At 49.0% G+C, this 27,445-nt stretch overlaps 1 protein-coding gene across 1 annotated transcript in view; it reads left to right on the forward strand.

The window, feature by feature from the left end:
* The window catches only part of INPPL1 (inositol polyphosphate phosphatase like 1), a 100,304-nt gene extending 74,535 nt beyond the window's left edge, over positions 1 to 25,769 (forward strand). The window contains exons 17-28 of the mRNA XM_033145816.1: positions 1,394 to 1,482; positions 1,894 to 1,975; positions 2,164 to 2,253; positions 3,165 to 3,278; positions 3,372 to 3,460; positions 4,672 to 4,759; positions 8,410 to 8,565; positions 10,652 to 10,739; positions 15,297 to 15,454; positions 19,776 to 20,521; positions 21,617 to 21,750; positions 25,644 to 25,769. Coding sequence (XP_033001707.1) covers positions 1,394 to 1,482; positions 1,894 to 1,975; positions 2,164 to 2,253; positions 3,165 to 3,278; positions 3,372 to 3,460; positions 4,672 to 4,759; positions 8,410 to 8,565; positions 10,652 to 10,739; positions 15,297 to 15,454; positions 19,776 to 20,521; positions 21,617 to 21,750; positions 25,644 to 25,734 — 1,925 coding nt within the window. The 3' untranslated portion in view covers positions 25,735 to 25,769. The remainder of the gene's footprint in view (positions 1 to 1,393; positions 1,483 to 1,893; positions 1,976 to 2,163; positions 2,254 to 3,164; positions 3,279 to 3,371; positions 3,461 to 4,671; positions 4,760 to 8,409; positions 8,566 to 10,651; positions 10,740 to 15,296; positions 15,455 to 19,775; positions 20,522 to 21,616; positions 21,751 to 25,643) is intronic.
* Positions 25,770 to 27,445: the final 1,676 nt, after the last annotated feature.

Here is a 27,445-nt window from a genome sequence, read left to right on the forward strand (position 1 = left end):
TTTTCTAATCTTTTTTATATTCATTATCTCAGTAACTTTTTCAGCCGGCCGCATTCTCCTCCACCTGCCAGCGAAGGGCGAGGAGGTCCAGGCTTGAGCTGAGCTTTGAACCTGAAACTTCATGTCTTGCCATTACTACCATATTTTTCGCTCCATAAGACGCACTTTTTTTCCTCCTAAAAAGTAAGGGGAAATATCTGTCCGTCTTATGGAGCGAGTGGTGGTCCCTGGAGCCGAATTGCCCAGGGGCCAAAAGAGGATCATGCTTTTTACTTTACAAAGAGAAAAGGGGGTGTTGAAAGGACCCCGCTCAGCAGCTGATCAGCAAGAGATCGGGAGAGAGATAAGAGTCCCGGCTCCCTTTCAGCCCCGCCCTCCTTTGTTGAATGTGCTGCAGAGGGAGGTTGTTTGTTTCCCCAGCGACATGGGACTGGCTGATTAGATTATCTGTCTGGAAACTGTAGAAAAGGCTCCCTTTCCTTTAGAAGCTGCAGAAATGTGAGTTGAACCCCATAAAAACGGGGCTTTTCCTGTTTGCTTTTCCCCCTTTGCAAAAAAAGCTGCAAAACTTTTAGCTGATCCTCAAAAAACAGGGCTTTTCCCTTTGCAAAAAAGCTGCAAAACCTTTAGCTGATCCTCAAAAAAACCAGGGCTTTTCCCTTTGCAAAAAAAGCTGCAAAACGTTTAGTTGATCCTCAAAAAAACAGGGCTTTTCCCTTTGCAAAAAAAGCTGCAAAACTTTTTGCTGATCCTCAAAAAACCAGGGCAAAAAAAGCGGCAAAACTTTTAGCTGATCCTCAAAAAACAGGGCTTTTACCTTTGCAAAAAAAGCGGCAAAACCTTTAGCTGATCCTCAAAAAACAGGGCTTTTAGAGGAGGAAAACCGGGAAAAAATTTTTTTTTCTTGTTTCCTCCTCTAAAAACGAGGTGCGCCCTATGGTCCGGTGCGCCCTATGGAGCGAAAAATACGGTAATTTAGAAAATTCAAATTGCAGCCTCTTAAAGCGTCAGGTGGAAGTTTAAAATCATGTAACAACCATAATGCAATAGCCACTCGCAGGAAAATAAATGCAACGTAAAACGGAAGCAGCAGAACCTCTGCATTCACATGTCACAATAAACCATGGACAATTGTGACTTGAAGAAACCTCACCTGGCCTTTCGCTTCCTCCTCTTCTGCTTTGGCATCAAGGAGACTGGAAGCTTTTGCTTTCTACTAAACGTAGCTTAGTATCATGTCTGAACACAATGTGGTGAATGCCAACCTCGGTTTGTTGAAGAAAGCCAGCTTCACGAACCACGGTGTGGAACCGGTTTGCCATGGTTCAGGCTAGCCACGGTTTGCTGGGCTTGTGCAGCAGCCGGTCTCTGGTTTGTCTTCCGCTTTCCCCAGGCGAGGAGGAGATCACCTTCCCCCCCACGTACCGCTACGAGAGGGGCTCCCGGGACACCTACGTCTGGCATAAACAGAAGCCCACCGGGGTAGGTGCTGCCAGCCCGAGAGGGGAAGGGCTAAGTTGGGACATGGGGGTTGGCCGCAAATGGGAGAGGGGGGGTGGGCAAAAATGTTTGGTTGCTGTGTTGGGTGGGGTGGGGTGGGGTGGCAGAGTTCAGCTTGCAGCCTGTCCCTGGGAACATAGGAAGCTGCCTCATCCTGGGCCAGACCCTTGGCCCACCCAGCTCCATATTGCCTGCACTGACCGGCAGCAGTGGCTCTCCGGGGTTTCCCACCGGGATCTCTCCCAGACCGACTCCAGGATTGAACTCCGGGATGCGTTCTGCTTGAGTGCAAGATTGTTTAGTCGGAGGAGTGTCAAAAGCAAAGAACGGGCGGTTGGGCTTTCCGCGCCCGAGAGTTTCCTTTCCAAAGAAAACCCCGATCCTTGTTCCCAGGTACGGACAAACGTTCCCTCCTGGTGCGACCGCATCCTCTCGAAGTCCTATCCAGAGACCCACATCAACAGCAACTCTTACGGTGAGTTCTGCGCAGTCGGAGGCTGCCGATGCTTCTGGGAACCAGCTGCTGGGAACCTCGGGAGGGGAAGAGGTGCTCTGGGGCTCGGATCCTGCTTGCATCTGGTCGGCCCCCGTGAGAACAGGATGCTGGACTAGATGGGCCTGATCCGGCAGAGTTCTCCTGACGCTCTTACCCTTCTTTGTCAGGATGCACGGACGACATTGTGAGCAGCGACCACTCCCCTGTCTTTGCGGCATTTGAAGTTGGGGTCACGTCCCAGTTTGTTTCCAAGAAAGGTACTGGGAAATGGCGAGTGGGGTGCATTGCGGGCGCTTGAGCGGAGAGGGGGTTGAGACGGCACAGGCGTACGGCTGTAGAACTGCAGAGTTGGAAGACACCTCCGAGGGTCAGGTGGCCCAGCCCCCTGCAGCGCGGGAATCCCAGCTAAAAACATCCCATAATAATAATAATAATAATAATGAAATACAGTCGTATACCTCTGGTTACGATTGCTTCCTGTTGCGTTCGTCACGGGATACAAACGCGCCGAACCCGGAAGCACCGGAACGGGTTACTTCCGGCTTCGGCGGTTCGCGCATGCGCAGAAACGCCGAATCACGTCGCGCACATGCGCAGACGCGGCGCTTCAGGACACGCGCTGCTCATGTTGCGAACGGGGCTCCGGAACGGATCCCGTTTGCAACCAGAGGTACCACTGTAATTTTTTTAAAAAAAATTATAGCCCGCCCATCTGGCTGGATTTCCCCAGCCACTCTGGGCGGCTCCCAACAGAATATTAAAAACTCAATCAAACATTAAAAACTTCCCTAATCCGGGCTGCCTTCAGATGCCTTCTAAAAGTCAGGTAGTTGTTTCTTTCCTTGACATCTGACGGGAGGGCGTTCCACAGGGCGGGCGCCACCACCGGAAAGGCCCTCTGCCCGGTTCCCTGAAACCTTGCTTCTTGCAATGAGGGAACCGCCAGAAGTCCCTCGGAGCTGGACCTCAGTGTCCGGGCTGAACGATGGGGGTGGAGACGCTCCTTCAGGTATACTGAAGAGTCCCAGGCAGGTGGCCCTCTGACCGGTTGTATACAGTCCCCATTTCCCACTGGTCCTTGGTGGTTTGGCCTCCCGAGGGAGGGGACCTGTCCAGGGTCTCCCCCTCCAACGCATCCCACCCTCCGTCTCTCCCCCCCACCCTCCAGGTCTCTCTAAATCTTCAGACCAGGCCTACATTGAGTTCGAGAGCATCGAGGCGATTGTGAAGACGGCTAGCAGGACCAAATTCTTCATAGAGTTCTACTCTGCCTGCCTAGAAGGTCGGTGTGTGTGTGTGTGTGTTGGGGTGTGTTTGTGGAAATAGCCACCCTGGCTGAGGCTGACCCTTAACTTCCATCCCGCCCCCCCTCCAGAATTCAAGAAGAGCTTTGAGAACGATTCGCAGAGCAGTGACAACATCAACTTCTTGAAAGTGCAGTGGTCGTCCCGGCAGCTGCCGACGGTGAGCCGGCTCTTCCCCCCATGCCCTCCTGCCAGCGTCTGACAGTTTGGGGGTGCAGAAGGTCCCTGAGCTGCAAGAGGCAGAGAAGGACCTCAGGGGCCTATTGGAAAGGTGGGGGGTGGGGTGAGAGGAGCCTCTCCTGAGAGGTGCACTCCATCTAGGTAAAGGTAAAGGGGCCCCTGACCGTTAGGTCCAGTCACGGACGACTCTGGGGTTGCGGCACTCATCTTGCTTTACTGGCCAAGGGAGCCGGCGTACAGCTTCCAGGTAATGAGGCCAGCATGACTAAGCCGCTTCTGGCGAACCAGAGCAGCGCACGGAATCGCTGTTTACCTTCCCGCTGGAGTGGTACCTATTTATCTACTTGCACTTTGACGTGCTTTCAAACTGCTAGGTTGGCAGGAGCAGGGACCGAGCAACGGGAGCTCACCCCGTCGTGGGGATTCGAACCGCCGACCTTCTGATCGGCAAGCCTTAAGCTCTGTGGTTTAACCCACAGCGCCACCTGCGTCCCATCTATGTCCCGGGTAGGACCTTAAGGTCCTCAAATAATAACTTTTTGGAGGTCCCGAGCCACAAGGATACTAGGTTGGCTTCAACTAGGGCCAGGGCCTTCTCAGTACTGGCCCCGACTTGGTGGAACAGTCTGGCACAAGAGACCAGGGCCCTGCGGGATTTGGCATCTTTCCGCAGGGCCTGCAAGACGGAGCTGTTCCACCTGGCCTTTGGGTTGGTTTCAGTTTAACCCTGATGTTTTATTCTTTTGGTGTGGTTGGTGGGCTACTTAAAAATGAGGCTGCAGTCTAGATTAAATTTTAATTTGTATTTTAATGAATTGTTTTATGCTTTTGTTGTGATTTTATTGGTGTTAGCCGCCCTGAGCCTCGTTTGGCGGGGAAGGGCGGGGTATAAATAAAAATTTATTATTATTATTATCTAGTCCATCTGGTCACCGGTATTGTGCCAATACCTCTGGCGCCTACCTGACGTTTGTTGGAGGCGCATTCCAAGGGGCAGGTGCCACCACGCTGAAGGCCCTGCTGTTAGTGGACTTAAGACGCCCCTCTGGAGCAAGCAGAGCCACTAAGAGTGTTTCCCCGGAGATTCAAAGGCACCGGGCAGGGACACACAAAGTAAACCTGCTCCAAACAGTCGGTGGGTTGACGCTCCCGTCGGCCTCGACTGACCTCCTCTCGTTCTTCCGCCCGCAGCTCAAGCCCATCCTCTCCGACATTGAATACCTTCAAGACCAGCACATCCTCTTGACGGTCAAATCTCTGGATGGCTACGAGTCCTATGGTAAGGAGCTGGGCAGTTCCTGGAGGTGGTGGTGGGGAACCAGGTGCGTGTCAGAACCAGGCGCGCTGGACCTAGAAGTGGACTTCCGTCCGTGCATGGCAGTCTAGACAGGAAGGCTGGACTTCTAGATCTGCAGGATCACAGTTGCTGTTTTGCTATCCGCTTGCAGATTGAATCAGTTCGCCGGTTTCAAGACTCATAGAATCATAATCATAATAATTTATAATATTAATTAATTAATTAATTTATACCCCGCCCATCTGGCTGGGTTTCCCCAGGCACGCTGGTTGGCTCCCATCATCATCATCATCACCATCAACCGATAAAACATCAAACATTAAAAGCTTCCTTAAACAGGGCTGCCTTCAGATGTCTTCTAAAACTCAGACAGTTGTTTATTTCCTTGACATCTGATGGGAGGGCGTTCCACAGGGCAGGTGCCACCACCAAGATGGCCCTCTCCCTGGTTCCCTGTAACCTCACTTTTAACAGGGAGGGAACCGCCAGAAGGCCCTCGGGGCTGGACCTCGGTGTCCTGGCTGAACAATGGGGGTGGAGACGTTCCTTCAGGTAGGGGCCAGCGTGGTGTAGCGGTTAAGAGCGGTAGTCTCGTAATCTGGTGAACCGGGTTCGCGTCTCCGCTCCTCCACATGCAGCTGCTGGGTGACCTTGGACCAGTCACACTTCTGTGAAGTCTCTCAGCCCCACTCACCTCACAGAGTGTTTGTTGTGGGGGAGGAAGGGAAAGGAGAATGTGAGCCGCTTTGAGACTCCTTCGGGTAGTGATAAAGCGGGATATCAAATCCAAAACTCTTCTTCTTCTTCTTCTTCTTCTTCTTCTTCTTCTTCTTCTTCTTCTTCTTCTTCTTCTTCTGTGCCAAGGCTGCTTAGGACTTTCAAGGTCAGCACCAACACTTTGACTTGTGCTCGGAAACGTCCTGGGAGCCAATGCAGATCTTTCATAGAATTGCGCAGCTGGAAGGGGCCCAAGGGGTATTCTAGTCAAGTAGAGTTTCAGTGTCAGGGATGTTTTAGCTGGGATTCTTGCATTACAGGGGGTTGGACTAGATGACCCCTGGGGGACCCTTCCAGCTCCTCACCTATGATTCTAAATCCCTGCAATGCAAGGATCACAGCCAAAGAGTCACCGACAGGTGGCCACCCAACCTTCTTTGAAACCATCCCAGGAAGGAGAGTCCACCAACTCTGAGGGGGTCTGTTCCCCTGTCAAATAGCTGTTACAAGCCAGAGAGTTCTTCCCGATGTTTAGCTGGAATCTCCTTTCCTGTAACTTGAAGCCATTGGTTCAGGTCCTCCCGTCTGGAATAGGAGAAAAAAAAGCTTGTTCTCTCTTCCACGGGACAGCCCTTGAGATATTTGAAGATGGCTCTCACATCTTCTCTCGGTCTCCTGTTCTTCAGGCTATACATCCCCAACTCCCACAAACCTCATTGATTGATGGATTGATTTCTGTACCACTGAATGAATTAAAAATATCTCTAAGCGGTGTACAAAAACCGAAGCGACAACCCAAGCAAAACATTACGCAAACACACAGCTGCATTTAAAAATGTAGGAAATAACGGAGTTACAAGAACTCGGGCCACAGTAATGGTTTGATTAATTTCAGTTCTACAAGCGTTTTTGTAAATTTATTTCTTAGTATTTGTGTGTCGAGTGGCAAGATTAATTTTCTTTATATAACAGGTTCAAGATGACTGGAGTAAATTTCTGAAATATTTAGAAGTCTGTAATTATGTAAATCACTAACAGGTGTGATATAATACTTGCAACCTAGTAGAAAGTATGAATAAAGATGAAGGTATTGTAATATGGAAAATAGAATTTGGGATTTAAGGGAAAGCGGATGAATGATGGAATCTAAGAAAACTAAAGTAGAGAAGGAAGGAAGTCAGAAAACTCGGCGGAGTTTAGGTACTATTGTAAAAATTGTATCTGACAAATGTGTGTTAAGTTTTGTTTATTCTTGGAAAACAAAATATATATTTGCCTGTATATATGTATGTGTGTGTGTGTGTGTGTGTGTGTGTGTGTATATATATATATATGTGTGTGTGTGTATGTGTATATATATATATACATACATATATATATATATATATATATATATATATATATATATATATATATATATATATCTCATATATTTGTTTATATAATTGTTAGATAACTTTGGACTGTTGTGGCAATAATTTACATAGGGTCTCTTATTGTTGCGGCTGAAGAAGGAAGAATTTCCGAAACAGGGTCTTGTCCTGCCGCTTTGTTTCCACTCGACACACAAATACTAAGAAATAAATTTACAAAAGACTTGTAAAACTGAAATTAATCAAACCATTACTGTGGCCCGAGTTCTTGTTGCTCCATTATTTCCTGCATTTAAAAATGTGACATTCATGCAAAGTCGCTTAAGATAATATATAAATCAACGTCGGTTCGTTTTTCTTAACGACGCAAACGGATTCTCGCGCAGGGTCCGAACAAACTCTCAGCTCACCCGCAAAAGCCCAACCCTCGTTGGGCTGATTGACTAATATGCCTTAAATCGGGGGTCAGCCCTCGGGACGCAGCCCTGTCAACAGAGGGGGCCGAAGCCGGAGTTTAAACTTCGCAACAACCCTGAGCGGCAGGCCAGGCGGGTGGCAGTTGCAGTCCGCGGCAGCCGGAGGGCACCAGGTTGGGGGTGGGCCCTCTCTTGCCCCTCGCCCTGACCCACCCTGGGCTTGAGGGCATCCTGATCAAGTTTGCAGATGACACCAAATTGGGAGGGGTGGCTAATACCCCAGAGGACAGGATCACACTTCAAAATGACCTTAACAGATTAGAGAACTGGGCCAAACCAAACAAGATGAATTTTAACAAGGAGAAATGTAAAGTACTACACTTGGGCAAAAAAAATGAAAGGCACAAATACAGGATGGGTGACACCTGGCTTGAGAGCAGTACATGTGAAAAGGATCTAGGAGTCTTGGTAGACCACAAACTTGACATGAGTCAACAGTGTGATGCAGCAGCTCAAAAAGCCAATGCAATTCTGGGCTGCATCAAGAGGAGTATAGCATCTAGATCAAGGGAAGTAATAGTACCACTATATTCTGCTCTGGTCAGACCTCACCTGGAATACTGTGTCCAGTTCTGGGCACCACAGTTCAAGAAGGATACTGACAAGCTGTAAGGTGTCCAGAGGAGGGCAACCAAAATGGTCCAAGGCCTGGAAACGATGCCTTATGAGGAACGGCTTAGGGAGCTGGGTATGTTTAGCCTGGAGAAGAGAAGGTTAAGGGGCGATATGATAGCCATGTTCAAATATATCAAAGGATGTCATCTAGAGGAGGGAGAAAGGTTGTTTTCTGCTGCTGCAGAGAAGCGGACACGGGGCAATGGATTCAAACTACAAGAAAGAAGATTCCACCTAAACATTAGGAAGAACTTCCTGACAGTAAGAGCGGTTCGACAGTGGAATTTGCTGCCAAGGAGTGTGATGGAGTCTCCTTCTTTGGAGGTCTTGAAGCGGAGGCTTGACAGCCATCTGTCAGGAATGCTTTGATGGTGTTTCCTGCTTGGCAGGGGGTTGGACTGGATGGCCCTTGGGGTCTCTAGGATTCTATGATTCTTCTTCCCCACCGCAGGCGAGTGTGTCATTGCCCTCAAGTCCATGATTGGCAGCACTGCCCAGCAGTTCCTCACCTACCTGTCCCACCGTGGCGAGGAGACGGGCAACATCCGTGGCTCCATGAAGGTGCGGGTCCCAGCGGAGCGGATGGGGACCCGCGAGAGGCTCTACGGTGAGGAGGAGCAGCAGGAGAGGGAGGGGGCTGCCAGCACGGGGGGGACGACGGGGGTTGTGATGGGGTAACCCTCGGCTCTCCACAGTGTGCCCGGCAAAGGTGGGTTTTTATTTTCTGGGTTTTTCTATGCTGCAAAGCACCTTGGGACCTTCTGCTGAAGACGATCGTAACAGCAATTTATTATTATTTATTCCATCTAAATCAGACCAGCAAAATAAAATAAGAGCTGGCGAGACTTATCAGCAAGGCTACGAGACGTTAACTGATGAAAAATTTATCAGAGAGTGGGACGTATACAGACTATGCAAAAGAACATTGCCAAAATATTAATCTGTTGGCAGGTTTTGATTGAACTTCGGTGCACAAATAGGATATTATAAAATAATTTTTAGAGTAAGCTAAATAACGCGGAGAAAAGGAAGTTAAGAGTGCGTGTCGAAGGAATTTAATCTGGGAAGATTGGAGGTCGTGTTAAATTTAATTACAAATTGATGTACAAAGCAAGTATCAGTTAAGGAATGAACGACTGTTTTGTTTCTGTTCTTCTGTTTTGTTTTCAGCATCCATCGAACATTTCTGTTATAAAGTTTTTAACCAATACATTAAAGCATTTAATAAGAAAAAAGTAGATGATGCTGATAATAACAGTAATTTACCGTATTTTTCGCTCCATAGGGCACACCGGACCATAGGGCGCACCTCGTTTTTAGAGGAGGAAACAAGAAAAAAAATATTTTTCTGGTTTTCCTCCTCTAAAAGCCCTGTTTTTTTAGGATCAGCTAAAGGTTTTGCAGCTTTTTTTGCAAAGGGAAAAGCCCTGGGTTTTTTTGAGGATCAGCTAAAAGTTTTGCAGTTTTTTTGCAAAGGGAGAAGCCCTGGTTTTTTTGAGAATCAGCTAAAAGTTTTCATCTTTTTGCAAAGGGAAAACCCCTGTGGTTTTTTTTTAGGATCAGCTAAAGGTTTTGCAGCTTTTTTTTGCAAAGGGGAAAAAGCAAAGCTCCTTTTGCAAAGGGGGAAAAGCAAAGAGGAAAAGCCCCGTTTTTATGGGGTTCAACTCACATTTCTGCAGCTTCTAAAGGAAAGGGAGCCTTTTCTACAGTTTCCTGCAGACAGATAAACTAATCAGCCAGTCCCATGTCGCTGGGGAAACAAACAACCTCCCTCTGCAGCACATTCAACAATGGAGGGCGGGGCTGAAAGGGAGCCGGGGGCTCTCATCTCTCTCCCGATCTCTTGCTGATCAGCTGCTGAGCGGGATCCTTTCAACACCCCCTTTTTGTAAAATAAAAAGCATGATCCTCTTTTGGCCCCTGGGCAATTCGGCTCCAGGGACCACCATTCGCTCCATAAGATGCACAGATATTTCCCCTTACTTTTTTGGAGGAAAAAAGTGCGTCTTATGGAGCGAAAAATACGGTACTATTATTTATTGCATCTATAACCCCTAAGGAGGGCGTGTGGCTCACCCCCTTCCTCATTTAATCCCCCGCGACAACCCGGGGGGGGGGGTAGGCCAGGCTGAGAGGCAGGGACTAGCCCCCCGAGGTCACCCACCCAGTCCAGAACTCTAACCACTACGCAGCACTGCTGGCGATGAGGGTGAAACGCGGTAGATGATGACAGATGCTAGCTTCTGCTGGGTGGGTCAGCTTCTAAAGCAGAGGGTGGGGAACCCCCAATCGGTAGGCCAATCCTGGCTCCACTAGCAGGGATACCCCCACCCCCCGAACGAGAGGGCTTTAAAAGAAGATGGGACATATTCGGGGAAGGAGAGAGCTATTAGCCAAGGTGTCTCTGCTCTGCTCAGCGGTGCTTCGGAACAGCAGTTTCTAGAAAACTCAGCAGAGGAGAGTTGCTCTTGTGTTCGAATCCTGCTTGCAGGTTTCCAACCGCCATCTGGTTTGCGGCTTTGAGAACAGGATTGAACATTCTTCAATTTCTTCAGCCCTGTGCAAATCGCGGTTTTATTCCGTTTTGGAGAAATGGTAGTTTTGTGCAAACGGCCTTGATCTGCTGCGAGGCGGGGAGGTTCCCTGCAGGGTTGGATCGGCACTCAGAGCCTGCTCCCCTTCCCTCCCCGCAGAATGGATCAGCGTCGATAAGGACGAGACGGGAGCCGCCAAAGGGAAACTTCAGCCGGTGGCAACGCGGACCAACCTCGACTACACCAAGTAAGGCTCCGGGAGCGGGGCCGCCTTGAAGCAGTCTGGAGGGGAGAGGGGCAGGATTTGCAATGACTAGGCAGGATCAAAGCGGCAGGGCAAAACCTCTCTCCTTTTCAAAAGCAAAACCTGATGGCCTGCCTCCATTTCGCCTTTTTTCTCCTTGGAGCTCAGTATGCGGCTCTCCGCACAACAATCCTGCGAGGCAGGCTAGCCCAGTGAGCTTCATGGCCAAGTGGGGGATTTGAACCCTGGTCTCCCAGGTCCTAGTCTGACACTCTAACCACTGCGTCACACTGCCACATTTTTTTTTAATAAGATTTTATTATTTTACCATGAAACAAAACAGAAACAACATTAAACATACATAAACACAATAAAAACATAATACACAATCAACAATATAAAACACAACAATACCATACAAAAAAGAAAACTTATACAAACCTTGCCAAATACTTATCTTTGTTTCTCAACTTATTTTAACTTCTTAGGGGGGACTTCCCCTGGTCCCTCCTCTGTCTTCAAAAACATATATACTCTTAAGGTAGCTTCATTTCTTTTCCCATTAACTCATACTCAATATTCTAATGATCTTTAAATTTATCTAAACCGAGATATTTCTTAACTTATATTCTGTATCTTAACACCTTCTTATACAAATCTATCACATCAAAAATTTCTTCTAAAACCATTATAACTAACCTTAAACTTCTAAAGCCGATTCTTTTATATATTTCTGCACAAATATTCAAACATTCAGTTTATCATGCTTAACTAAATAGTCCTTAAATTTCTTCCAATCTTGCGACACCTTCTCCTCCCTCTGGTCTCGGATTCTGGCGGTCAGGTCTGCGAGCTCCATATACTCCATCAGCTTCATCTGCCATTCTTCAATTGTCGGTATCTCTTCACCTTTCCAAGTTCTTGCCAATAAAATTCTAGCCGCTGTCGTGGCATACATAAAAAATACTCTATCCTGACTGGGTATCTCTTCATTGGTCATGCTCAAGAGAAGTGCCTCTGGTTTCTTACAAAAGGTAATTTTCATTACCTTCTTAAGCTCATTATAAATCTTGTCCCAGAAGGCCTTTACCCCTGAACACGACCACCACATATGATAAAAGGTACCTTTCGACGATTTACATTTCCAACACACATCCGACATTTTGGGATTCATTCTAGCTAACTTAACTGGTGTCAGATACCATCTATATATCATTTTCATTACATTTTCTCTTAAGCTATTACATGCAGTAAAGTTGATACCTTTCTGCCACAATCTCTCCCAGTCATCCATCATAATATTATGACCCACATCTTTTGCCCAGTCTATCATTGTTGATTTAACCAATTCATCTTTCGTATGCCACTCTAGCAACAAATTATACATCTTGGAAAGGTTTTTAGAGTTCGATTCGATCAGTTCTGTTTCCAGTTTTGATTTTTCCACTTGAAAACCAATTTTTTTGTCTAATTTAAATGTTTCATGTACCTGGTGATATTGCAGCCAGTCAGGGACTTGACTTTTGACTTGATCATAACTTTTCAACTTAAATGAGTCCCCTTCCTGCTGCAATATGTCCATGTATCGTAACCAACTTGCAGACATGTTTGGTCTCTTATAGGCCTTGGCCTCCACTGGTGATATCCATCTAGGAGTCTTTCTCTCCAGTAAGTCCTTATATCTAATCCAAACCTGATACAGAGATTTCCTGATTATGTGACTCTTAAAGGTTCTGTGAATTTTAACTTTGTCATACCAAAGGTATGCATGCCAACCAAACATGTTATCGTGTCCTTCCAAGTCCAACACATCTACATTCTCTAATTTAAACCAATCTTTTAACCAGCAAAAGGCAGCTGCTTCAAAATAAAGTCTTAAATCCGGCAGGGCAAAGCCTCCTCTCTCTTTAGAGTCTGTCAAAACCTTAAACTTAATTCTCGGCTTTTTGCCCTGCCATATAAACTTCGATAGGTCCCTTTGCCATATCTTAAAACAGTCCATTTTATCCAAAATCGGTATGGCTTGGAATAAAAACAGCATCCTTGGTAGGACATTCATTTTAATCGCGGCTATTCTTCCCATTAACGACAATTTCAATCTAGTCCATATCTCCAGATCTTTCTTTATCTCTATCCACAGTTTTTCATAATTATCTTTGTACAGGTTCACATTTTTTGCTGTGAGATTGATACCTAGATATTTTACAGATTTAACAAAGTTGAGGCCTGTGCCCTCTTGTAATCTTTGTATCTGTTCTGCACTCATATTTTTACTTAAAACTTTGGTTTTCTGTTTATTTAATTTGAAGCCAGCTACACGTCCGAATTGTTCAATTAATTCCAAGGCTTTGGGGACACTGCTTTCTGGTTCTTGTAGGGATAGCATCAAATCATCTGCAAAGGCGCGTAGTTTGTATTCTTTCTCTCCCACCCTAATTCCTTTTATCTGTTTCTCTTTTCGTAACATATTTAAGAGGACCTCCAGGACCGTAATAAATAATAAAGGGGAGATAGGGCACCCTTGTCTTGTTCCTTTTTCAACTTCAATTTCTTCCGATATCACACCATTTACTATTATTTTTGCTCTTTGTTCTGTATAAATGGCTCTAATACCATTTAAGAATCTTTCTCCAACTCCCATCTTTTCCAAATTCTTTTTCATAAACATCCAAGATATCTTGTCAAAGGCTTTCTCCGCATCAATAAACAGTAGTGCTGCCTCTGTATTTATGTTTCTTTCCAGTTTTTCTAAAATGTCCACAATAATTCTTGTATTGTTGCTTATTTGTCTTCCTGGAAGGAAACCCGCTTGATCTTTATGTATATAATCTTTCAGCACTCTTTTTAATCTTGTAGCCATAACATTTGCAAAAATTTTATAATCCACATTCAAAAGGGAGATTGGACGATAATTTTTCATTTGCATTCTGTCCGTATCAGGTTTTGGGATCAGTGTGATAAAGGCTTCTTTCCACGTCTCTGGCGCCCTATCTCCCTCCAATATTTTGTTGCAAACTTCTTTCAAAGGCTGCGAAAGCCAATCTTTGAGAGTCTTATAAAACTTTGCTGTTAGTCCATCTGGTCCTGGTGCCTTTCCTAGTTGCATGTTCTTAATTGCGTCCTCAATCTCTTGGGTCGATATTGGGTGGTTGAGGGTTATTAGTTTGTCCTCTGGGACTTTTTGCAAACTATGTTGTTGCAGAAATCGGTCTATCTCTTCCTCTTTTATCCTCTCCTCCTTGTACAGTTGCTTGTAAAATTTTTGAAAACACTTTCTGATTTCCTCCGGGTTCTCCACTATTTTTCCGTTTACTGCTAAATTGCCAATGACATTTGCCTTTTGTCTTTTCTTCAGTTGCCAAGCTAGTAGTTTTCCACATTTATTCGCAGATTCAAATGATCTTTGTTTCATCATTTTCAATTTCCATTCTGTATCTTGATTCATAATTTTAGCATACTGGGATTGTAAGTATTTAATTTCCTTCTGAATTCTTAGAGATTTAGGATGTCCTCTTAACTCTTTTTCTTTAACTTTGATTAATTTCAACAGTCTTTCCATTTCCGCATTTTGTAGTTTTTTCTTTTTTGCTTTTTCACTTATGAGGAATCCTCTCATTACCGCCTTACTTGCATCCCAGGCAATTCTTTTTTCTACTTCCGAATTCCAATTGATTTGAAAATATTCCTTCATCTTTTTCACAGCTCTTTCTACCAGCTTGGTGTCTCTCATTACCACGTCATCCATTCTCCATCTGAAAGAACCCTTGGAGACCATTTTGAGAGTTACCTGTACAGGGTTATGGTCCGAATAAGTCTTTGGGCCGATTTCCGCTTTTTGTATTTTCGGTGCCAATTCGTTCGATATCCAGATGTAATCTATCCTCGACCATGACTGCTGAGATTCACTGAAATAAGTTGCCTCAGTATCGGTGGGGTTTTTTAGCCTCCAGGCATCCTCCAAGTTTAAATTGTCCACCATTTCGAAGAAAGTCTTAGGTAGTTTCCCATCATTTGTTAATTTAGTTCTTTGGGATCTATCCATTAAAGTGGAAACTGCACCATTAAAGTCTCCAAGGCAAACTAATTTATAATCCAAATAATCCAACAGCAGGTCATGTATTTTTTTGTAGAAAATTGACTTTCCATCATTTGGTGCATAAAGTCCCAGAATCAAAAAATTTTCGCCTTGTATTTTGATTTCACACACTGCCACATTTTTAAGAGGCTTGGGTGCCCAGCTTTCAAAGGGTGCCATTGCATGCAATTGCCCTTTTAAGTAAACCACTTGCCGAGATATTTTTTGATAGGTATCCAGTCTTGCTGAACAAAAAAATAAAATAAAAGCCGGTGTTGACCAGCTTTTTGCTGTTCCACTCAGGCCCTGCGTGTGGGACCCCTGTTTGGCCCCTGTGGTCAATTAGTCTGACCTAGCAGCTAGAAATTCTTTCCTTCTCCACGTTCCTAGGGAGTGTGGTAGGGAAAGGGATTCAGGCAGCCTCCTGCAACTTCTGGGCCTAAAGGCCTCATCGTTGCGCCTTCTCAAACATTTCCATCCGCTAGATCTGTGGGGCGCAAACATTCCCCTGGGGACGCCCCGGCGATGGCCGCCTGCCCCGTTGGGAAGCTCTTAGATGATCTGGAGAAGCCCGGCACCCAGACAGCCAGCCGCCCACCGGCTCCCCATCGCGGCACCTCCAGAGACGCCGAGGTATCCCAGGGCAGGTGAGTCACCTGCGAATGGATCGTAGAATCATAGCAAGTGTTGGATCTTCAGGAAAGGGGCGAACCCACCCCAGCAAGGGAAGCGAATGGAGTCACCGGCAGTGTCCCAAATCGACCAAGGACTCGCACCTGGTCCTCAGCAGCTTAATGGGGCTACCTGCCCGTTATTATCACGGTTGGGGACATGAGTCTAAACCTCTGAGCCTCTTCGGCTTGCCGATCAGAAGGTCTGCGGTTTGAATCCCCGCGACGGGGTGAGCTCCTGTTGTTCTTTCCCAGCTTCTGCCAACCTAGCAGTTCGAAAGCACACCAGTGCAAGTAGATAAACAGGTACCGCTCTGGCGGGAAGGTAACCGGTGTTTCCATGCGCTCTGGTTTCCATCATGGCGTTCTGTTGCGCCAGAAGCGGTTTAGTCATGCTGGACACATGACCCAGAAAAGCTGCCCGTGGAGAAACACCGGCTCCCTTGGCCTGGAAGCAAGATGAACGGTGTGGGAATGTTGTGGGTAACAAGAGAGGATATATTGATTAATATTATCCTTCCTAACAACGCGGGTGGCGCTGTGGGTTAAACCACAGAGCCTAGGGCATGCCGATCAGAAAGTCGGCGTTTCGAATCCCCGTGATGGGGTGAGCTCCCGTTGCTCGGTCCCTGCTGCTGCCCACCTAGCAGTTTGAAAGCACATCAAAGTGCAAGTAGATAAATAGGTACCACTCCGGCGGGAAGGTAAACGGTGTTTCCGTGCGCTGCTCTGGTTCGCCAGAAGCGGCTTAGTCCTGCTGGCCACATGACCCGGAAGCTGTATGCCGGCTCCCTCGGCCAGTAACGCGAGATGAGCGCCGCAACCCCAGAGTCGGACACGACTGGACCTAATGGTCAGGGGTCCCTTTACCTTTAACTCTCTTAAGAATCTGTTAAGTTCTGTTATTCCTGGTAAGACCCCTTGGATTCCTTCCTTAAAAGAATAAAGACACAACAGTCTTGTTCATAAGTAGCAATGAGAAGTTTACTCGCGAGCAGGCAGAGCAAAGTGTGATTGGTCCCTGAAGGCAGGCTTTAGGCTTAAGGTTACAAATATGTACATATAGGTTTTTGCCCCATATGGGAGATAACCCAGGGACTGCCGGATGAGAGAGCCAGCAGTCCAGTCCAGGTGAAACAGGAAGCAGGCAGGACGAAAAAGAAGGGAAGGTGGCTACGTGCCTTGGCCTTTTACCAGGTCTGGAAAGGTCATGCCCACCTACCAGTCACATGCAAAGGAAGGATGCTCCACCCAGGTGTGACAGGAAGTTCGACATTCCCCTGCATGTCCACTCTAGCAAAACAAGGAATGTTGGACTTGACTGCTCCGGAGAATTACATCCCACAAATGTCGCACCCCATAGTCGCCTTTGACTGGACTTAACCGTCCAGGGGTCCTTTACCTTTTATTGTCATGGTGCAAAGTAATTGCTTTGGTCCAAGGAGACTCCTGCATTTCAGGGGGTCGGACGAAACGACCCTTGGGATCCGTCCCACTCTGCAATTCTACGTTTTATGTCAGGGGTCAGCAACCTTTTTCAGTCGTGGGCCGGTCCACCTTCCCTCAGACCATGTGGGGGGCCAGACTATATTTTGAAAAAAAGACTGAACGAATTCCTGTGCCCCACAAATAACCCAGAGGTGCATTTTAAATAAAAGGACACATTCTTCTCGTGTAAAAACACCAGGCAGGCCCCACAAATAACCCAGAGGTGCATTTTAAATAAAAGCACAAATTCTGCTCCTGTAAAAACACCAGGCAGGCCCCACAAATAACCCAGAGGTGCATTTTAAAGAAAAGGACACATTCTTCTCGTGTAAAAACACCAGGCAGGCCCCACAAATAACCCAGAGATGCTTTTTAAATAAAAGGACACATTCTGCTCATGTAAAAACACCAGGCAGGCCCCACAAATAACCCAGAGGTGCATTTTAAATAAAAAGGACACATTCTTCTCGTGTAAAAACACCAGGCAGGCCCCACAAATAACCCAGAGGTGCATTTTAAATAAAAAGGACACATTCTGCTCATGTAAAAACACCAGGCAGGCCCCACAAATAACCCAGAGGTGCATTTTAAAGAAAAGGACACATTCTTCTCGTGTAAAAACACCAGGCAGGCCCCACAAATAACCCAGAGATGCTTTTTAAATAAAAGGACACATTCTGCTCATGTAAAAACACCAGGCAGGCCCCACAAATAACCCAGAGGTGCATTTTAAATAAAAAGGACACATTCTTCTCGTGTAAAAACACCAGGCAGGCCCCACAAATAACCCAGAGGTGCATTTTAAATAAAAGGACACATTCTACTCCTGTAAAAACACCAGGCAGGCCCCACAAATAACCCAGAGATGCTTTTTAAATAAAAGCACAAATTCTGCTCCTGTAAAAACACCAGGCAGGCCCCACAAATAACCCAGAGGTGCATTTTAAATAAAAGGACACATTCTTCTCGTGTAAAAACACCAGGCAGGCCCCACAAATAACCCAGAGGTGCATTTTAAATAAAAGGACACATTCTTCTCCTGTAAAAACACCAGGCAGGCCCCACAAATAACCCAGAGATGCATTTTAAAGAAAAGGACACATTCTTCTCGTGTAAAAACACCAGGCAGGCCCCACAAATAACCCAGAGATGCATTTTAAATAAAAGGACACATTCTGCTCATGTAAAAACACCAGGCAGGCCCCACAAATAACCCAGAGGTGCATTTTAAATAAAAAGGACACATTCTGCTCATGTAAAAACACCAGGCAGGCCCCACAAATAACCCAGAGATGCATTTTAAATAAAAGGACACATTCTTCTCGTGTAAAAACACCAGGCAGGCCCCACAAATAACCCAGAGATGCATTTTAAATAAAAGGACACATTCTGCTCATGTAAAAACACCAGGCAGGCCCCACAAATAACCCAGAGGTGCATTTTAAATAAAAGGACACATTCTGCTCCTGTAAAAACACCAGGCAGGCCCCACAAATAACCCAGAGGTGCATTTTAAATAAAAGGACACATTCTTCTCGTGTAAAAACACCAGGCAGGCCCCACAAATAACCCAGAGGTGCATTTTAAATAAAAGGACACATTCTTCTCGTGTAAAAACACCAGGCAGGCCCCACAAATAACCCAGAGATGCATTTTAAATAAAAGGACACATTCTGCTCTTGTAAAAACACCAGGCAGGCCCCACAAATAACCCAGAGGTGCATTTTAAATAAAAGGACACATTCTTCTCGTGTAAAAACACCAGGCAGGCCCCACAAATAACCCAGAGGTGCATTTTAAATAAAAGGACACATTCTTCTCGTGTAAAAACACCAGGCAGGCCCCACAAATAACCCAGAGGTGCATTTTAAATAAAAGGACACATTCTTCTCGTGTAAAAACACCAGGCAGGCCCCACAAATAACCCAGAGATGCATTTTAAATAAAAGGACGCATTCTTCTCGTGTAAAAACACCAGGCAGGCCCCACAAATAACCCAGAGATGCATTTGAAATAAAAGGACACATTCTTCTCGTGTAAAAACACCAGGCAGGCCCCACAAATAACCCAGAGGTGCATTTTAAATAAAAGGACACATTCTTCTCGTGTAAAAACACCAGGCAGGCCCCACAAATAACCCAGAGGTGCATTTTAAATAAAAGGACACATTCTTCTCGTGTAAAAACACCAGGCAGGCCCCACAAATAACCCAGAGGTGCATTTTAAATAAAAGGACACATTCTGCTCATGTAAAAACACCAGGCAGGCCCCACAAATAACCCAGAGATGCATTTTAAATAAAAGGACGCATTCTACTCCTGTAAAAACACCAGGCAGGCCCCACAAATAACCCAGAGATGCATTTTAAATAAAAGGACGCATTCTACTCCTGTAAAAACACCAGGCAGGCCCCACAAATAACCCAGAGATGCATTTTAAATAAAAGGACACATTCTGCTCATGTAAAAACACCAGGCAGGCCCCACAAATAACCCAGAGATGCATTTTAAATAAAAGAACACATTCTACTCCTGTAAAAAACACCAGGCAGGCCCCACAAATAACCCAGAGATGCATTTTAAATAAAAGGACACATTCTACTCATGTAAAAAGACACTGATTCCCGGACCGTCCATGGGCCAGACTGAGAAGGCGATTGGGCCGTATCTGGCCCACGGGCCTTAGGTTCCCTACCCCTGTTTTATGTGATACAACCTAAGCACAAAAATAAAATTATTGGATGAAAAAGCTTTGTTTTCTTCCTATGTGCCTCGGCTGCCCCTCCTGTTTTCTGCCCAGGCCCAGGCCGGACGCCCCCACGGATCCCGACGGGCCCCCCCCCGAAAAACAGCTTCAACAACCCGGCCTACTACGTCCTGGAGGGGGTCCCACACCAGCTGCTGGTCTCGGAGCTGCCCCCGGTGACGGCGGCCAAGCCCCCGGCCCCCAGGAACAAAGTCCAGATCACGGTGCCCGTCCAGGCTGAGCACCGGCGGCCGCAGCAACCCCCCTGCCGGGCGGAGGAGAGCTCGGAGGAGGAGGAGCAAGGGGTCCTCAACCTGCCGCCCCCCGACTTCCCGCCACCCCCCTTGCCCAAGCTGGTGGAGTTTGACGTCTCCGGGGACTCCTTCTACACGCCTGCGGGGACCCGGGGGGAAGAGCACGGGGGGAGCAAGCCCCGAGCGACCGTGGCCTTCAACGAGCCCCTGGAAGCCAAGCCCCCCAAGGTGCACCCGAGGCCGGCTCCGTCCCTGGGGCCAGGCTTCCTGATGGAGCCCCCCAATGCCCCCCAGGGGCCAGGGGGGCCCCTGGACGACCGCTCCTGCTCCGTCCTCCAGATGGCCAAGACCCTCAGCGAGGTGGACTATGCCGGCGGCAGCAACGGCGGAGCGCTGGGGAGGGAGCAGTCGGGGCGGCCCCCGGCCCACCCCCTGACCAAAGCGAGGCTGGATCTGCCCCACCACCGGGGCATGCACCCCGACTACAGCCGGCCCATCGCCTTCCCGCCACGGTCCATTCGCGAGAGCATCGAGGAAGACTTGGCAGGAGAGGTACGTGATGGGGATGGGGTGGAGGGAGGGAGGGAGGGAGGGAGGGAGGGAGGCCCCCCCCGCCAAATGGGAGGTGTGCTGTGCCCATTGGGGAATCGCCCCAATCAAAATGAGTTTCCTTGGGAAACAGAGGTGCCATTTGCAGAATCCACTTTCTTCTTTGGAAACAGGGAGGGGGGAGCAAGCAGAAGAAGTTGGGAAGGGGTCGGGAGAGGCAGCTCTGGGGGGGGGGGTCAGCCTCTCTGGCCAGCAAGGCCCAAATTGCCCCAGATCTTCTTCGCCCCTGGACCCAAAGCAAAGTGGGGAAATCTCCAGGATTGACAGGGTTTGAAGGTCTCACGAGGATCCATATTTGCCCGCGCTGAATTTCTGCCTTTCCACATAGGCGCTTGCGATGCCGTGAAACCTCGTGTGCATCTCTCCTCCTCCTCTTCCTCTTCTCTTCCCCTCCCTTTCTTTAAAAGCATTTGGATACCACTTAATATTTCAGAAATCTCCGTGGGGCGGTGTGCCGTCTAAAAACAAACTAAACAACTGTAATTAAAACTTGAAAACAAAAACACATCCTGAAACCAGTGTAATAATAATAATAATAATAATAATAATAATAATAATAATAATAATATATTTGTACCCCGCCCATCTGGCTGGGTTTCCCCAGGCATCTGCCTGTCCCGAGAGACAATGGAGTGCTACTCCGGGGGTGAACTCAAACTGCTGGGGAATCGCAGCACCTGCTGTGGCCGCAGAGACTGGAAACTTACCTATAACTGCTGCCTCCTGTGTTTTTGCTGCACCAACAACACAGGAGTGACCTCCCCAGGGTGCAAGTCTGGGCAGTGGTTGTGGAGGTGCTGGATCTGCCCAGACAACAAGACCTCCGATCACGTGCAGCTCCATGAGACAGCCCTTGAGATATTTGAAAATGGCTATCCTGTCTCCTCTTGTCTAAGCTAAACATACCCAGCTCCTTCAACCGTTCCTCACAGGGCTTGGCTTGCAGGCCCTCAGTCCTCTAGGTCGCCCTCCTCTGCACACCTTCCAGCTTGTCAATTTCCTTTGTCCGGTGTGTCTGTCCCCCTTGCCGCCCCTCAGACCCTTAGCCAGGACGGCCGCAGCAGCTCCAGGCAGAGTGAGTCCAGTGTGGGCGAGTGGCTGAGAGCGATCGGCATGGAGAGATACGAGGAGGGCTTGATCCACAACGGCTGGGACGACCTAGAGTTCCTCAGGTGAGTCTCCTCCAGGGCACCCCCTTCCTCTTCGCAGCGGCCCAGGACTCGGTTGCCAAATCCGGGAAGACGTCCAGTCTCGAGAATTTGGAGCCATTGGCCTGATCCAGAAGGCTTTTCTTCTGGTTTTGTGTTCAAGGGTTTGGCAAACTGCCTTCGTTGACGAGATCTCGCATAAACTACATTTCTCCAGCTATTAAGCATCAGTTCAAAGTGTTGGTGCTGACCTTGAAAGCCCAGCTGCTGGTCTCGGAGCTGCCCCCGGTGACGGAGCGTCTGAAGGAGCGTCTCCACCCCCATCGTCCAGCCTGGAGATTGAGGTCCAGCTCCGAGGGCCTTCTGGCGGTTCCCTCCCTGCGAGAAGTGAGGATACAGGGCCTTCCCAGTAGTGGCACCCGCCCTGTGGAACGCCCTCCCGTCAGATGGCAAGGAGATAAATAACTACAGTCCTACCTCGAGTTGCGTACGCTCCATGTTGCGTACGTTCGACTTACGGACCTCCATGACCCGGAAGTCCTCCCAGGAGCGTGTGCGACGCACGGGTGCGCAGAAGCGTTCTGCGCACTTCGCACATGTGCAGAAGCACAAAAACGCGCAAACTTCCGGTTTTTTTTGGGGGGGGGGTTGTGTTAAGCACGCCCGTTTTACGTAGCGCGATCCGGAACGGGGTACCACTGTATCTGACTTTTAGAAGACCTCTCAAGGCAGCCCTGTTATTGGGATGCTTTTCATGTGTGATATTCAGTTGTGTTGTTGTATTGTTGTTGTTGTTGTTCAGTCGTTCAGTCGTGTCCGACTCTTCGTGACCCCATGGACCAGAGCACGCCAGGCACGCCTATCCTTCACTGCCTCTCGCAGTTTGGCCAAACTCATGTTGGTAGCTTCGAGAACACTGTCCAACCATCTCATCCTCTGTTGTCCCCTTCTTGTGCCCTCCATCTTTCCCAACATCAGGGTCTTTTCCAGGGAGTCTTCTCTTCTCATGAGGTGGCCAAAGTACTGGAGCCTCAACTTCAGGATCTGCCCTTCCAGTGAGCACTCAGGGCTGATTTCCTTCAGAATGGATAGGTTTGATCTTCTTGCAGTCCATGGGACTCTCAAGAGTCTCCTCCAGCACCATAATTCAAAAGCATCAATTCTTCGGCCATCAGCCTTCTTTATGGTCCAGCTCTCACTTCCGTACATTACTACTGGGAAAACCATAGCTTTAAATAGACGGACCTTTGTCGGCAAGGTGATGTCTCTGCTTTTTAAGATGCTGTCTAGGTTTGTCATTGCTTTTCTCCCAAGAAGCAGGCGTCTTCTAATTTCGTGACTGCTGTCACCATCTGCAGTGATCATGGAACCCAAGAAAGTTGTTGTATAACCTGTTGCAAACTGCCCAGAGTGACTGGGACAACCCAGTCAGATGGACAGGATGCAAATATTGATTGATTGATATTATGAGTATCCAAATGGCGGAGCTCAAATGACCACTTTTTTTGCTATGTAGCATGATTTTACATCTTACACAAATATTGAGTCATGTGGTCACTCAGCATCATGGTTATAGACTGAGCCGAAGGCCTGGGCAAGCCTTTGAGGGTGGGCCAAGCCTCGGGGAAAGGTCTGTAGGAGGCAGCTAAGGGCTTAAAGGGGTCACTCCCCTGGGCAGAGATAATACCTTGGTAGAAAGGGAGCATGGAAACAGAGGTGCTGGGTAGCGTTTGGTTAGGAGCGGAGAGAAATGAGGCCTGGGAGCTTGAGGTTGGCATCGAATGTGAGAAAACCCCTGGAGGGATATCAGAAGAAGAGGGGTCCCAGCCGTGGGGCTGGGAGAGGTTGTCAGCATCAGTGGTTCTGTTTCGCAGCCTCTCACTTCAGGTGCTAAATGTTAAGGGACCCCTGACCATTAGGTCCAGTCGCGGACGACTCTGGGGTTGCAGCGCTCATCTTGCAGCGCTCAGCTTCCGGGTCATGTGGCCAGCATGACTAAGCCGCTTCTGGCGAACCAGAGCAGCGCACAGAAACGCCGTTTACCTTCCTGCTGGAGCGGTACCTATTTATCTACTTGCACTTTGACGTGCTTTCGAACTGCTAGGTGGGCAGGAGCTGGGACCGGGCAACAGGAGCTCACCCCGTCACGGGGATTCGAACCGCCGACCTTCTAATCGGAAAGCCCTTTGCTCTGTGGTTTAACCCACAGCGCCACCCGTGTCCCACACACTTCAGGTGCTGCAGAGCATTATTTTGGCCACTGGGGGGCACTCGTTCCCCACTCTGTGCAGCATCCGTTCCCTACAGGTGAGCTCTGAGCCCAAACTTGGACCATCTTTCTCAATGGTTCTGAAACTGTTCCAGGCCCACCCCCCTGCATTGGTTCCAAAATCTCATCCCCCGCTCTTCCTCCCCTACCGTGCAAAAGGCATTATCCAGAACAGCAGTTGGCACAGCCCACTAAAGGAAGATTGTTGTTGTTTAGTCGTGTCCGACTCTTCGTGACCCCATGGACCAGAGCACGCCAGGCACGCCTATCCTCCACTGCCTCCCGCAGTTTGGCCAAACTCATGTTAGTAGCTTCGAGAACACTGTCCAACCATCTCATCCTCTGTCGTCCCCTTCTCCCTGTGCTCTCCATCTTTCCCAACATCAGGGTCTTTTCCAGGGAGTCTTCTCTTCTCATGAGGTGGCCAAAGTACTGGAGCCTCAACTTCAGGATCTGTCCTCCCAGTGTGCACTCAGGGCTGATTTCTTTAAGAATGGATAGGTTTGATCTTCCTGCAGTCCATGGGACTCTCAAGAGTCTCCTCCAGCACCATAATTCAAAAGCATCAATTCTTCAGCGATCAGCCTTCTTTATGGTCCAGCTCTCACTTCCGTACATGACTACTGGGAAAACCATAGCTTTAACTATACGGATCTTTGTCGGCAAGGTGATGTCTCTGCTTTTTAAGATGCTGTCTAGGTTTGTCATTGCTTTCCTCCCAAGATAACGACGCGATAAAATCCAAAAGTAGTAGCAATCATAGAATTATGCAGTTGGGAGGGATCACAAGTGTCATCTACCCACTGCAGTGCAGGAATCCTTTGCCCAACGTGGGGCTCGAACCCACAGCCCTGAGATCAAGAGTCTCACGCTCTGCCAGCTGAGCTGTCCTCTGTTTTGGTTGCGCATTTATTCCAAATCCAGTTTAAACTATTCAGTTTAATGGATTCAGCGAGGCTGGTGGACCTGACCAAGTGGAGCCCCACAGCATCCTCCCCCCCAGGTAATCCTGCTGCCCCACCCACATGGGGGGAACCGCTGATCTCGCTCAGTACTGACTACCAAACCCAGAGGCAGTCAGTAAACTCCCCGGGCTGCCTTCAGATGTCTTCTAAAAGTCATATAGTTGTTTGTTTCCTTGACATCTGGTGGGAGGGCGTTCCACAGGGCGGGCGCCACCACCGAAAAGGCCCTCTGCCTGGTTCCCTGTAGCTTTGCTTCTCGTAGTGAGGGAACCGTCAGAAGGCCCTCGGAGCTGGACCTCAGTGTCCGGGCAGAATGATGGGAGGTATGGCGGCCCCTCCCAGTCCTTAGTCTAGCTGCCACATTCTGGATTAGTTACAGTTTCCGGGTCCCCTTCAAAGGCAGCCCCACGTAGAGCGCATTGCAGTAGTCCAATCGGGAGATGACCAGAGCATGTGCCACTCTGGCAAGACAGTCTGCGGGCAGGGAGGGTCTCATCCTGCGTACCAGATGGAGCTGGTAGACAGGTGGTTCATATGGGGGGAGGCTCCTGCCCAGAGGGGCCCTTGCGCCATGAACCAGGGGGTCCTCCGACCTTTCTATGGGATGGGATCTTGGGGCACAGTGGACATCGTTCCTTCTGGTTCCTGGGCCCTGAATCTCTATTTCTCTTCTCTCCCTCCAGCGACATCACCGACGAGGACTTGGAAGAAGCTGGCATGATGGACCCCAAGCACAAGCGCCTCGTTCTCGAGAGCCTGAGGCTCAGGAAGTAGCGGGAATTTCCCTGCCGCCGTCCGTCCCCCCGCAGGACGCCCCTCCTTCCTCCCTCCCTTCTGGTTTTGAGCCCCTTCTCCTTCTCGCCCACCCCGCCCACTCCTGCCACATGTGAGGTGTCGGGGCGGCTGGCAGAGCAATCAAGGAGCAGGTCTCCCCTCCACCAGCCCCCACCCCCCCCGGAGGGGAGGGACGACGATGGCAGAGCCAGACGGACACCCCAAAGGTGTCCCCGAGACTTGGAGCCGACTGTGAGGTTGCCGGAGACCCAGTGCTGGCGCTTCTACGCCCCCTCCTTGGCTCCTGCAAGGATCGGGACCCTCCCAGGCGGGAAACGGGGAAGCGCAAGTGGTCCAGGCCTGGGCCACTCCAGGGTGGTCCAAGCTAAGCATTTCAGATCAGCACCCTTAAACGCCCCTTCCCTCCTCTCTCTCCGCCCACAACCCCCTTTCCACCCCTTCTCTGTGCTGCTCGTTAAATTATTCTTATTTATTACAGCGAAAGAAGGATCCTTGCTTTTTTTTGTTTTCGTTTTGCCACGTTTTCCCCCCTCTCCTGCCCTCAATGGACCAACTCTGGTTTATCGGGCAGGATTTCCTGAAATGAGCGCCATCAACCCAGCCCCCTTTTACTGAGGCCAAGGGGCGGGGGGGGGGGTGGACGGTGCGGGGACAAATCTGCTGGCTGTGTTGCGCTCTGCTGAGTTGGGTCTTGGCTTTGTGTCTCTCTCCGACCCAGGAGCTGCCCTCGGGGGGCCTTCCAACCTGACTCTGGCCTCCTGGCTGTCTAGGCCCGGTTTTCTCTGGGGCCACGCAGACGGGAGATCTCTCCTTGCCCCGGAATCCCTCCAGAAGCATTTGGGTATTAATTTTTGCCGCCCAAGGGACGTTCCAGCCCCGGTTTGCTTCCCAGGGAGGATCCGCGTCACGCCCCACTTGGAAAGGCGTCTCCTTCCCGTGACCAGCCTGCGGTGGGGCGGTGGGGAGCCCGCCCTCTTCTTCCTCTCAAGCCTATTTTCTTGCCTCCCGAAAAATATTATGCAACCTTCAGGGGCTAACCAGGCAGCCCAAGGCGTTTGCTCACGTGCCTCTTGCTTTTTCTACGCGTTCAGCCTTAAACAGACCCCCACCTGTGTGAACAGCCCCCGTGCAAAAGGACCTCAGGTAGCCCCAAACGTGTGAGCAAGGCCAGAGCGGTAGCAGGGGGGGCGGGGCGGCAACTAGCCAGTTTTTTTTGCCTCCAGAGGGTCGGCATTGAGGCCCCCAGCCTGTGTGCCCGTGCAAATGTGCACAGGGGTTGTGTGCCAAACTGAGTCTTCGACCCGGGTGAAATGAAAGCCTAGCTTTTGCCCCTGGCAAGGAAGTCCGCCGGGCAAATCCTGCAGGGGTGCTTTGCAGAGACTGCGGAGCTCATTCAGACACGGGGGGGCCAGGTAGGCAAGCAGCACCCCAGAGCAGCCGGTCGAGTGGGGCACCATGGGACGCCTCTGCAAACCGGGACAAGTGCAGAACGAGGGAGGTGGGGGACGATGGCTCTGCAAGATCAGTTGCTCTGGGGCAGCGTTTCTCAAACTTGGGTACCCAGCTGGCCTTAGACTGGCCATCGTCCCTAGCTAGCAGGACCAGCGGAGTTGTAGTCCAACCACAGCTGGGGACCCAAGTCCCAAGAGAGACACTGCTCTGGGGAGCGGCTCACAGGGTTCTCCCCGCT

The sequence above is a fragment of the Lacerta agilis genome, chromosome 4 (genome assembly GCF_009819535.1).
Source record: "Lacerta agilis isolate rLacAgi1 chromosome 4, rLacAgi1.pri, whole genome shotgun sequence".
Classification (NCBI taxonomy): Eukaryota; Metazoa; Chordata; class Lepidosauria; order Squamata; family Lacertidae; genus Lacerta; species Lacerta agilis.